This window comes from Talpa europaea (genome assembly GCF_964194135.1).
Source record: "Talpa europaea genome assembly, chromosome: 7".
In the NCBI taxonomy this organism is placed as follows: domain Eukaryota; kingdom Metazoa; phylum Chordata; class Mammalia; order Eulipotyphla; family Talpidae; genus Talpa; species Talpa europaea.
The window spans coordinates 91,289,940-91,302,660 of record NC_140074.1 but is presented as its reverse complement, the minus strand read 5'-3'; the positions used below and the strand labels follow the sequence as shown (position 1 = coordinate 91,302,660).

Sequence of the window (12,721 nt, the reverse complement as noted above, 5' to 3'; positions counted from 1 at the left end):
ACATGTCAATTATATCCCAATAAAATGGGGAGAGGGGAAATACAGGAAGAAATGAGGCACAAAAGAAAGACTAGATAAACCCTTCAACAAATCTAATTATCTAAGAATCAGAAAGAATATAATAAAGTTCATTAATCTAAAAGAATATTATTTTATTTTTTTTATTTTTTTTTTTTTTCAGTGAGTGCTTCTAGGGATTTTTTTTTTTTTAAGACTTTTTTTTAAGATTTATTTTTATTTATTTATACAAGCACTAGATAGTCAGAAGAGCGGGAGAGTGAGAGAAGCACACTGCTGAGGGGAGAAGCGGGCGGCAGGAGAGGTCTTCGCACCATGTGGGACCCTCCTCAGGTGGCTGGGGAGCAGGCGGGGATCGAACCGGCGCTGCAGAAGCTGCAGGCAGCTTCGCAATCCAGCGCTCAACCGCTGCGCCACCGGGGAGGCCCAAGAATATTATTTTAATAGCTTTTTAATCAATTAGGAAATGAAGGGAATCTGACTCTGGGATCTTCATATTATCAAAATGAGTTTAAGGTAATGTTTGTTAAAAACATTCTTGGGAATTTTTTTTTTCTCCAGCAGGGGCTGCTGTAGCATGCAAATACAAATTTTGTGACAAATTGAAACTTTCAAATGAAGAAACTGAATAAGGATTAATTTATTTTATTGACTCTCTTGAAGTTTCCTCTTAATATTGAAACCTAATGCTCTTTGTAGTTGTAAAACCCCATTTCCATCAAAACCATTTTATCAAAATCTTGTAATTTGTATAGAAAACAAAGTATTACCTGTGATTCTTCTTCAATAATGATGCAATTAAGTTTGTCCATTAAAGACACAAATGGTTTCCAACCAGGAGAAAAGACAACCCCAAAGATTATAGGAATATCAACCTGCAGAACATTCATCAGTTTGGTTATTCCATCCAGCATTCTCTACTACAGTAATTAAAATACTTCTGTTTTGGGCTTCCCTGGTGGCGCCCGGGTTAGAGATAGCGCTATCAAGCTATCGCCAGCCACTGCAGCTCAAGTTCGATCCCCGGCAGCCAGGGAGCTACCCACATGGCACAGCAGACCTCTCCTGCTTGGCCCGCTGCTCCCCTCAGCAGTGTATTTCAGTCAGTCTGCCTGTTCTGCTCCCCGCTCTGTTTCTGGTGAATCCTCTCACCCCCCACACCTCTGGCCTGTACCCCAGCTCTTGTATGCATAAATAATCTTTAATAAAAAAGTACTAGTTTCAAATTGTAACATTATTTTTTTAGGGAACAGTCTGCACATATCAAAGCAGAGTAAACCAAACCCCCTTCCAACCACGCTCAATATTTGCTCAAATAGGCTATCAGTGTCTATAATTAATACACAAAATTTCCACTCCATCAAGAATTCTTATCAATTCTGGAGACTGGAAATTGTTTTTCAAAGATTTATTTATTTATTTATTTATTTGTGCATACAAGAGCTGGGGTACAGGCCAGAGGTGTGGGGTGGGGGGGAATGAAAAGATTCGCCAGAGACAGAGTGGGAAGAAGAACAGGCAGATTGACCCAAGTACACTGCTGACGGAAGCAGCGGCTGAGTCAGGAGAGGTCTGCTGCGCCATGTGGGTTGCTCCTTGGCCGGCCAGGGATTGAACTCGCGCTGCAGTGGCTGTGGATAGCTTCATAGGTTGTTTCCTATCCCCTCGTACCACCAGGGAGGTCCCCAAGGCTGGAAATTTTTGAGAAGCCATACTGAATGTAGATTTTCACACTAATTTAGAAATACTGTGGACAAACATTTTCAAGTGGATCTTACAAGGCTATCAGAGAACAATAGTGATGAACTAAAACTTTAATGAAAGACATAACTGTTATTTTTTTTAAGATTTATTTATTTATGTGTACAAGATCTGGGTTGTAGGCCAGAGGTGCAGGGGGTAAGAGAATTCACCAGAGACAGAGTGGGGAACAGAACAGGCAGACTGACTGAAATACACTGCTGAGGGGAGCAGCGGGCGAGCCAGGAGAGGTCTGCTGCGCCATGTGGGTCACCTCCCTGGCTGGGGATCAAACTGGTATTGGCAGTGGCTCGCTATAGCTTCATAGCGCTGTGTCTTTAACCCCTGCGCCACTAGGGAGGCCCTGAAAGATGTATCCTTTAAAAAGTAAAGATTTTAGCACCCTAACTAAAACTGCCTCCTTACCAATTGATTTGCAATAAAGCTGCTTTTTTTTAAGATTTATTTTTTATTTATTTATGCATATAAGAACTGGAGGGTAAGCCGAAGTTGTGGGAAGTGAGAGGACTCACCAGAGAGAGTAGGGAGCAGAACAGGCAGACTGAATGAAATACACTGCTCAGGGGAGCAGCAGGTGAGACAGGAGAGGTCTGCTGTGCCATATGGGTTAGCAACCTGGCCAGCTGGGGATAAAACTCAGTGCTTTAGAGGCTGGTGATAGCTTCACAGTGCTGTACTTAACCCTTTATGCCACCGGGGAGGTCCGACTTTGTTCATAGTTCAAAGAAAACAATTTTGCCTTATTGTACTGTTCATTTCTGTTTTAAAACATCCACAGATAAGCATACTGAAAAACAAATCTTCCAAGTTTTCTTTCCAAAATTTTAACCAAATACAGAAACTGAATTCTTTCTAGTTCTTTTGTTGTCACTAGCTAAAATAAGGAGGGGGTGTGTGTGTGTTATTTTTCAGTTCATTATTGTAATTTGGAGCTTCACTATTACAAATGGGTTATAGTTGTGGATTCCTCACATAAAACTGAGACAAAACACCTCTAGATGGGAGCAGCTTCTTCAGTTTCATCAGTTTAATCCCATTTATCATTTTTCAGTGAGCCATGAAATGAAAATCTTTTTTTTTAAAGATTTATTTTATTTATGCATTCAAGAACTGGGGTACAGGCCAGAGGTGCGGGAGAGTGAGAGGATTCACCAGAGACAGAGTGGGGAACAGAACAGGCAGATCGACTGAAATACACTGCTGAGGGGAGCAGCGGGCAAGACAGGAGAGGTCTGCTGCGCCATGTGGGTAGCTCCCTGGCTAGGGAATCGAACTCATGCCGCAGTGGCTAGTGACAGCTCATAGTGCTATGACTTAACCCATTGCGCTACCAGGGAGGCCCCCCTTATTTTACTCTAGAGACAGTTTATATAAAAGGCAGAGGTAAATGATGAGGGAGGAGCATAGGAAAGGAAAAGAGGAAGGCAGAAGGGGAGCAAGTCCCCTAGGAAGTATGCTCAGAATAAAATTTGTTCACTTTGGGTATAATGAAAAGATAACTCATTTAGGGCAGGGAATAGAAGAGAGTAGGCTTTTGTGGAGGTGGGGGGGAAGCTGAAAGCACTGCATGGTGGGGTTACAGCTTGGATGGGAGCCAGCTGAGACAATCAGAGGCTCAGGGCATTCATATGGCCACGCTGTTTTCTACCAGGCTAGGTCGCAGGTACTCATATGGTATGTCCAGCTTTGCGTTCCTGGTCTCAATTTCTTTCTCCATGGCAGCCAGCTCCTCCCTGAACTTCATCAGTATAGCCTTGGGCTCAGGACCTGAAAAGTACTCCTCCTCATGCTGGCCCAGAGCCACCTGGATGGAGAGAAAAATGACAGCTGAGAGCCTTATAATCCTCAGTATGGAGTGCCACACCTCCCCACGTTTGCCGCCTTCCTCAGGAACTCAGGCACCCGGTTCTCACCATAACGGGCTGGCGTCTGCCCAGTTGCCAAGTGATGGACATCTGGAGAGAAGCCTGATGAAAGTTGGGCAGCGTCGCCATCACTGTCTCCAGTGTCGCATCCTTGGTGGTCGGTGGAGGCAAACGCATGGTGCAGGGTGCGTTAGGCACCCAAGTGAACCAGTCCAGCTAAGGAGGGCAGACAGCTAGAGTTAGCATCTGCTAAGTGTGCCTTAGCTCACCTGCACTCCCCCCAATTCTAAGTGCAAATGCCCAGCTGTGCCCACAATGGGAAGTACCTGGCCCAGGTGGATGGAGGAGTGCTGGCCGGTGCAGGTAAAGATGCACATGGTGACAAAGTGGCAAAGCTGTTCCTGGGACTGTAAGGAGACGGGGAAGCCTGCAATGGGCAGGGAGAGTTCAAAGCTGTGAGTCCCGGAATAGAAGCAGCGCTCAGAGAGATGAGAAGCAAGGGTCAAAGGGTTGGAGAAGGCTGGCCAAGAACTCTCAGTAACTACTGTGAGATCTGAGAGTGGCTTAGGTGAGGAAAGGGGAGATCTGCTGGGAGGGTGACTCAGGGGGACACCGGCATGGCTCATAACAAACTCACAAGGTCAATTATGTTAACTTTTCAGATATTCAGCAAACTTGTTCCCGTGGTAGGACTATAACATGGAGAAAGGCAAGTGCTATAAATCATCAGAGCTTTATGTTTTTGTTTTCAGAGTTGGTTGTTGAGCATTTATGAGCAAACACTGGCCTCACTACATCTGGGACCAGGATGGATTTTCTGTACGTAGGATAGGGATCTGTCTCCAGCTAGAAGAAAAGCAATCTAGGATAAACTTTGGGCATTTTCACAGGGGTTGGAATGCTTCTAGAAGTTTCCATAGTGATAAAGGGGATTCCGGGCATTTTCCAAGGAGGAAACTTACACTGGTGGTCTAAGGGCAGGGGCTCAACTTACCTCGGTCCTGGGCCCCTCGCAGTCCAACTTCAGTGATCTCTTGACACCAGTTCTGCAGCTCAACATCCTCTTTCACCGCTTTATCTGTCTTGTAGTAGAGAGTCAGGATTCCCTCCACATAGCTATCCGCCAAAGGGTCAGAGAAGAGAGCTGAAACTGACAGGGAGCCCCCAGGCCCTCTTCTCTTTGCCCCAGCCTCCCAACACACACACAGACCTCCTGCTCACCTAGCCCCCTCCTCTACAGCCAGCCTGCCCAGCCCTGCCTTCCCCCTTGCCTCACCTGAAGATGATTTTCCAGAGTCGCAAGGCATCTTGGGCATAGTAGCAAGACTTGACATCCAGAAGCCCCCTGTCAGCCAGATCGTCAGGGGGGCACAATGATTTGTAGGTTAGAAAGGCTCCAGCTCGCAGCAGCAGCTCCACGTGGCCTCCCCCACCTGTGCTCACCACCTAAGGGGCCAGGAGAGGAGGGTCAGGCTTATGGACCTGCCCCAGGGCTAGAGCTGGAGGAAGAGCAGTCTCCAGAATTTTCTCTCCTCATACCTGGTCGAAAACTCCCATGTCAGAGACCAGCCCATTCCTGGCCCGGGCATTAATTTCCATGGTGTATCGCAGGTGGGGAATTATAAGCTGGAAGGAAGAGAGCAGAGCAGGGCAGAGTCAGCAGAGGCCTGTGGCAGGTTCCCGCAGGAGATGAGGGGTGGAAAGCAAAAGTGACACCAGGTCTTCAGGACACGAATAGACATACAGTTCAGTGACCCCTTCAACACCGGGGGTGCTCAGTGGGTTTGTAATTCCTTCAACAAACCACTGCCTTATTGTTCCAGGATAACTGAAAGAAATCATTCTCCTTTTCATATAAGACTTGTTAAAGGTCTAACTCAATAATTCTCGGATTTTTTTCATTATCACTCCCCTAAGGAGCCTTTTCAGATATTTTTTCCTATTCTCACCTCCCTCCCAGAAATTTTAATGCTACAGTTATACTTTATATCTGTTATATACAAGCTGTATCTATGTGATTTATAATAAACATGGTTTTTTGCCCTCCCCCCACCACTTTCACCCCCTTGGGGCATAATCTTCCCAACGAGAACAGGCTAACCTGCCCGCCTTGGAACCTTCTCTCCAACCTGCACCCCTTTGTCCATTACACTCACCTTCTTCGTGTTCTTCAAACAAGCCAAGCTTATTCCTGCCCCAGGACCTTCACACTAGCTGTTCCCTCTTAGGACAACATGGCCTATGATCAGCTCTAGGTTGGTTCTTGGCATCTCATTCCCTCTGTCATCTCTTCAAGGGAGTCTTTCCTGACCACCAGTCTAAGTTTCTCATCACATCCCTTGTGTTGATTTGCTGCATTGCATTGTCAGAGCTGATGTGACCATACTATCTCCATGGTCTGATATCCCTTAATAGAAATGGAATTTCCCATAGAGCAGGACCTTGCCTGTCTTGCTGAGTGAGCACTGGCATCTAGAGTGGTTCTTGACCCATGGGTTACTATGTTAGAACTCTTCAAAAATGGAGAGGACGTCTTTTATGTTATGTCCCCTCCCCCATGTTGGATGGAATCCTTGGTCATTTTTGTGGATGGTGTACATACTGTATATATATATATATATATACACACATATATATGTATATCTGAGCTTTATACATTAAAAAAAATAAGGCTCCCTCACACTCATACCACTGAGTCATTTTCACTTCCTTGGGAAGTAATATCACCCCACTGAAAATGCACAGCAAGCCATATCCCCACTCCCTTGCTCATTGGGTGGCTCTCCCCACATCCTGAGACTCCACAGAGAGGGTGCTTCCAGTTGTGGGACTGTGCCCTGGGGCAGATAGAGGGGCAGGCAGGAGAGAAGGGAATAAGGAGTTACCTTGAAGACAGGGTGTAAGGATGGAAGGCACCTCATCGTGGCTACAGCGAAGACCTCAGCCATCAGGTGTCCCCTCAGCAGATGAGACTGCAGCTCATGAAGCTGGAAGTCGGAGCTACGGACCCAGCATTTGGCCAGGAGCCAGACCATCGGGGGATCGGTGGGCAGGAAAAGCGGTGGTGGGGCGGACCCTATGTGTGGCAGTTGGAGCTGTAGCAGGAAGAGTTCAGGGAAGAGACGGATAAACGCCAGGCACCCTGGGCACCAAGGTCCGGCTGGCATGTTTGACCTCTCGCTTCTCCCTCCAGATTCACCCCGCCTTGTTGAGGCGACTTCTCTACATCCGCCTTCCTCCCCTCCCTCTCCTTCCTACTCAGTCCCTTGACAGCCTGCAAGTGGCTCTGCCCTCTGCCTTCTGCAGAAACGGCTCCTCCACTTCCCCTGAGAGTCTGCTCAGTGTGCGCAAGATTCAGAGCCCACACTCCTCTTCAGAAATCTCAGCCTCTCCATTCTTTCAGGCACACACACAGTGAAGTCTGCAGTTCTCCCTGCCTGTGACACCACCAGCCAGCCCTACAAGTGGACCATCTCCCCATTCCCTCAAAATTGGTCAGACCAAACCTTGGCTGAACTTTTTTCCTCTTTATTTGTCCTATTTCTGTAAGTGCCTGTGTGACTGCTCCCTGCCTCTCTCCTTAAATCCAGACCAGATTCATTTTCCTCTGCAGCCCCATCTACCTTTCCTGTCCACCCCCTCCCTCCTATCACCTCTACCTTGGTCAGCTGCCCTAACAGGTCACCCTAATCTTGATGTCTACAACTACCTCCAACCATCTTAAACACAGGTGCCCAGTAACACGATTACAGCATCTTGCACAACAGCCTCCACCAGCCTCCAAGTTCATAGGACTTAGCTTGACGTCCATGACCCACCAGCCTGGCCCTCCCCTCTCAGCTCACCTCATTCCCCAACACGCCATCTAACTATCTGGAATCTTCTGACTCCAGCATGCTCAGTCATTCCTTGGCCTGTCTTGCCCCTGTGGGGAAGGTCTGCCCCTCCTTCCAGCTTGAAGATCTAAATCTAAGTCTTTACCCTCCTCTAGGGCTAGTGCCCACCCCATCTCCAATGACCCCTCCCTGACCATCTCTACCCTCAGGGACTTCTTAGTCCTGGAGCTTTTTCACACCTGCCCTGTCAGTCTCTCCAGCTAGACTACAACCTTCTTCCTTGGTCCCTTTCCTTCTGTGATGCCTCCCCCAGGGCCTTTGCACACAACGGGTGCTCAGCGAGCTGGTTGTTAAACCAGCCAAGTTGACTCCTATCTGCCAAACAGTCTTGTATTATCTCTAGTTTCTACCTTCCATCTGTTCAAATTAGGGAAGTTTTCCTTTTCATTGAGTTACAGCACTTTGGCGGCAAATCACAGCAGCCACTTATCAAACAAACTTAAACAATGAGAAAAATATGTCAATATTTACAACACACTAGAAACTGCAGCCTTAGCAACACTATCTTTGGATTTAAAATAAAAATCTTAGATATCAACTAAAACATGTGTAGGGCTTCTAGATTTTTCACAATTCTCATGGGATGTTCATTAGTAGAAGAAAGGCAGGCCCTTAGTCCTAGAGGTGGTGGGGAGGTCCCAGCAGAGGAGAAAGGTCTGTCCCCAGGACCTGAATCACCAATGAGAAAGGGAGGACCCAGGCAAAATGGGGGGGGGGGTGGAATCTACAGAGAGGGGGCCTGCAGGCAGAGGAGGGCCTAGGTAGAATCACAAGGGTACAGGGAGGGAGGGTACAGGGGTCTAGGGGGCGGGTCTCGGGACCAGGCATATGCCCTCCTGTCTGATGTCAGTTTCTAGGTAAATAAATACAAACAAACAAAGCTGACTGAACTGAGGGGGCCACCCACCGGGGAGGAGAAGTCCCAGGTCCTCTCACCTGGATGACCATGGGCAAGAGTTTCCCATCGGGCTGGAGCTTCAGCATGACCAGAGGGGCAGCCAGGTACTGCTGAGAACACAGGATGACATTGGCCTTGATCCCATCCAGCAGGGCAAAATCGGCTTCAAACAGTGTGCCTGCCTGCATGAGGGTAGAGGGTGGGGCCACTATCAGCATAAGGTGCTTCTCCCACCCTGACGCCCCACAGAAAGGACAAAGAGAAGGAAACTCACCTACTTGTAGCAAATAGTGGATCATGTGCTTATCGCCTGCTATCATTCCTATATGTCCTTGAATTAGCCCCAGGTTTGATGTTTTATGTGATTAGACAGGTTAGGTATCTTGCCTGACGCCACACAGTTTATAAACAGCAAAGTCAGGATCCAGACCCAAGTTTGCTTCACCCTCTAATCTCATGAGTTTTCTCTCCCAACTGATCCATGTCGATGTCCCAATGAATAACCCCACCCCTGGGGCTGATTTTCTTACTCCACACCCACCTGAGAGTCCTAGCACCAAAGCCCAGTGATATTCCTTCATTTTGACTCTGCTTCTATGAACCACCTCACACGCTTCCTCCATAATGCAGTATAAACATGTAGGGAAGGATGTCAGGGAACTTCTCGGTGATCACTCAAGATTTCTCCAGTGGAACCCCTTGTTGCTGTCTGCAGCAAGCTGGGTCAGAGTGGTCACCACAGAAACACAAACATCCACCCCACCTCCATTTCACTGAATGACCAGCGTAGGGCTCTTGTGTCCATACCTGGAGCTCCTTCTGCAGCTGGGCCTGCAGCTCCTCCATGCCTGGAGGGAACACTAGGCGGGCAGGAAGTTGACTGGAACGTCTTACCAACATGGGGTTGGCACCGTTGAGAAACTGGTACCCAAAAAAGGCATCATCCTTCCAGGAGTCACGAACCCGCACTGGGGATGGCAGTTTAGAGCGTGTTATGAGATCTGAGTTCCTGGTCTTTCCTGTCCCCACCAAACCATCTCCACTTGACTCTAGCCTATCAGAGGAACCCAGGCTTATGGTCCTTTAATTGGGTGGGATCTTGCGGGTAAGAGTCTTGGAAGAGGTATTGGGTGTACTGACCAGCCAACTTGCTCTGGCCACACCAGAAAATCCTCTTGAAGTCATCCAGATCATTCCAATGAGCCAGAACATTTAAAGAGTCTTTGATAGCTAGTTCTGCCAGCCTATAGGAAAGGAGATCAACTCAAGTTATTCTCAGAAAGAAATGTTAAAACCAGCCACTGAGCCACCTTGAGCTCAGGTCATAACCATTGGCTTCCATTAAACCAGGACACCTCCCTCTCACCCAAGCCTCTTGTTCTCACCCCTTGGCTAGGGAAGCCTCAAAGTCAATTTTCTTGTCCTCCAGAAACCTTTCATCTACTGGAAGGTCTTCCTTTGTGGCCCCACTCATATTCAGGATTAGCCCATCCTTCCAGTTACCCCACCTGTGGTGTAGAAGTGAAATGAGGCATTGGTGCTGGGGAGGGTGAGCAACTTGCTGTGGGGTGAGGACTCAGGGGCAAGGGAGTAGAGCTAACCTGTAGAGCGCCCTTCTCTCCTCCAGCTCCTTCTCCCTGTGTTTCCTGAACAGACCTTCAGGGTCCTCTACCATTGTGCAGCCTAGAAGTGGAGTGAGCACATAGGTAATCCCTTGTCCCTGCCAAGAGTCCCCTCTCAGCCCCGCTGCCAATCCACACCCTTGCCTCTCTATGACAGCTCCTGCAACCTGCTTTTCTGACAAGCCTGACAGACCCCACCCCCAGCTTCCACCCTCACCCCCACCTCGCTCCTCCTAGTCTGCCACCCAGCAAAACTTGAGCCCCGACCTCTTCACACACACACCCTTCTGCTCACCAGTGCCCTCCGGCAGGTTCAAAAAGCCATCGCCCTCCACCCATCGGTAGCACGGGAACGTGAGCACTTCCCCACTGTCCCCCGGGCCCTGCACGGAGATCCAGTTGCAGAACCATGCATCATCCCCAAGGAAGCAGGTTTTGCGCACTTTCACGAACAGCAACCGCCCCAGGTATTCCTTCACGTCCACCTGGAATTCCGCGTCCTGCAGGCAACAGAAGAAGCTCCTTGTCCGTGGAGCTCGCCGAAAGGGTGCTTGGACTGAGCTCGGCTCTCTCTGGAGCCCTTCCGCTGGGCTTGTGGGCAAGTGGCCAAAAGCAGCCAGAAAGAGGAAGGTGGTGCGGCCCCACCGTCCCATTCGGGGTCGTGGGGTTCCTCAGTCCGGGGTGAGGAGGGGGAGGGAACATGGGGGTGTGCGCTCCTCCCTTCATTTTTCCTCCCTGTGATCACCGGTGGGGTCTGGCGCTGGGTTGGGCTCGCGGCAGCGCACCCGAGAGCGCGCGAGCAGCAGAGCCCGGAGACCAGCGGTTACCACTGAGGCACCACCAAGGCTGGGCCCCGCTAGGGCCAGTCTTTCCGGAGACTGCGCCCTCCATGAGGAGAAGCTCCTCGTAGGGGATGGAAAGGGTGTCGCCAGGGAGACGGAGAGGGGGAAGGTGTGCGGGATAGAGGGAACAGGGCACTGAGGCCGAGCGCGGGCGAACAGCGCGGTGCCCCTGGACTCCAGAGCGCGAGTGTGGACAGATGGGCAGGACCTGATGCGGAGAGTATCGAAGGAAGACGAAGCTACGTCTTTGGATTTGGTCCTTCGAACAAGCGGAAGCCGGTCCAACGTTTTAAGGCGGGGAGGGCGGAGGGCAGGGTCACCTTAAGGGTGGGAGTGTGTTTGGAGGAAATCGCTGCAGCTGTAGAAGTGCTAGGGAGGCGGGAGGGGAAGCGGGGAGGTGGGTAGAGGGCGCAGGTGCAATTGGTTCGAGGTGCCGGTGATCGGGCGCTAGGGTGGACATCAGGGCACGGACGCCAGAGCTGTCCAGAAGATTAAATCGACAGCGCTCGAGTCTTGGTTAGACAGAGCCTTAGAGAGCCGGAGCCCTGCGCAACGCCTGGGGGAGACCAAAGGAGAGGTCTGGGAGCTGGAGAGAGGAGCGGACCTCACTCTGCCACGCTCCTTTGCCGCTCCCAGGGGACAGACATCGGGTCTGGGGTCCTTGGAGAGAGCTAGACAGGCGCTGAGAACTTGCGGGTGGGCGGAGGGAAAAAGTAACAGGAACCAGGAGCCAACCCCTAGGAGACGTGACGGGAGAGGGAAATTCAGATTTCTCTGTCCTCGGCGTCTCACCCACGCCGCCCCCGCCCCGCCCTTGCCGCGGTTCCCCCAGCCCGCTCCCCCCCAGCTGATAAGACCCAGGGTCGGAGATCCAGCAACAGCAGGAAAGGTTTGAAATAACAGTTTTTAAGAATAGAGAAAACCAGAGACGAACGACCGCTTTGGGGAGCCGCTGTCTTTCAAGAAAAAAAGGGAGTCCCCGTGTCTGTGGAGCCACCGGCGCGCAACAGGATCCTCTCCATTCCTTGGGGGCGGCGCGGCGGGAACGCTCGCTGAGCCTCAGCCTGGACCACGCATCGCCCAGAAGAGCTTTACCAGGCGGCCTCCGAGCTCTCTGCGCAAGCGGCGCGTCTCTTCACCGATATTTGACAGCCTTGGGACCCAGCGCGCAGCCCCCCCTCCGGACTGGCCAGCTCACCTTGCCCCGCGCCAGCCACAGGTACGACCCCAGCTTGGCCTCGCCGTGCTGGCCGACCAGCCACAGCTGCACCTTGTTCTTGGAGCCCGCGAAGAGAGAGCAGCCTGTGGACACGCGGACTCGGTAGACAACCATCTTGCCCAAGGACGTTTTGCCTCCCCTGAGGGGTAAGAAGAGTGGCCGCAATAAATAACTGGGCCCCACACCCCGCCCCGCCCCTCGGAGGCCTTGCTGAAAGTCGGGGTGTGGGATGGCTTATCTCCAACCAACCGCGCCTGTCCAGGCGCTGGGTCACCCAGCTCCCCGCAGCTTGGGGCCAAGAAGGTGGGGCCGGAGGCACAGTGCAGGTCAGGGAGTGCGAATGATTATTTTGGTGGGAGGAGGATCGAAGGGGGAGGCAGATAAGGATTTGGGCAGAAAGCTTGCGGGAGGAAGGTATCCGTGATGCCCCTTTCTCCTAAGTGCAAGCACTTGCACGCGCGCGGAGGAACACACACCCATCATAGTTTGGTTCATCCCAGCGAGGGATCATGGAGAGGGGTTGAAAGGAACTAGGAGACCTGGTCAGCTGCAACCTTTAAGGAAAGTGCTCTTGGCCCCGGAATTAATTTGACCAACCTG

General features: G+C 50.6%; 1 protein-coding gene across 1 annotated transcript; it reads right to left on the bottom strand.

Annotated features, from left to right (window-relative positions):
* Window positions 1-3,403: 3,403 nt before the first annotated feature.
* On the bottom strand, window positions 3,404-12,235 carry LOC311173420 (polyunsaturated fatty acid lipoxygenase ALOX15-like; the record flags this gene model as incomplete). The annotated part of the gene is made up of 14 exons (XM_084237364.1): window positions 3,404-3,583; window positions 3,693-3,860; window positions 3,971-4,071; window positions 4,639-4,760; window positions 4,921-5,090; window positions 5,184-5,270; window positions 6,530-6,739; window positions 8,477-8,620; window positions 9,246-9,406; window positions 9,579-9,682; window positions 9,824-9,946; window positions 10,040-10,121; window positions 10,356-10,560; window positions 12,101-12,235. 14 exons carry the CDS (start codon window positions 12,233-12,235, stop codon window positions 3,404-3,406), a joined length of 1,992 nt encoding a protein of 663 aa, XP_084093490.1.
* Between the last annotated feature and the right edge of the window lie 486 nt (window positions 12,236-12,721).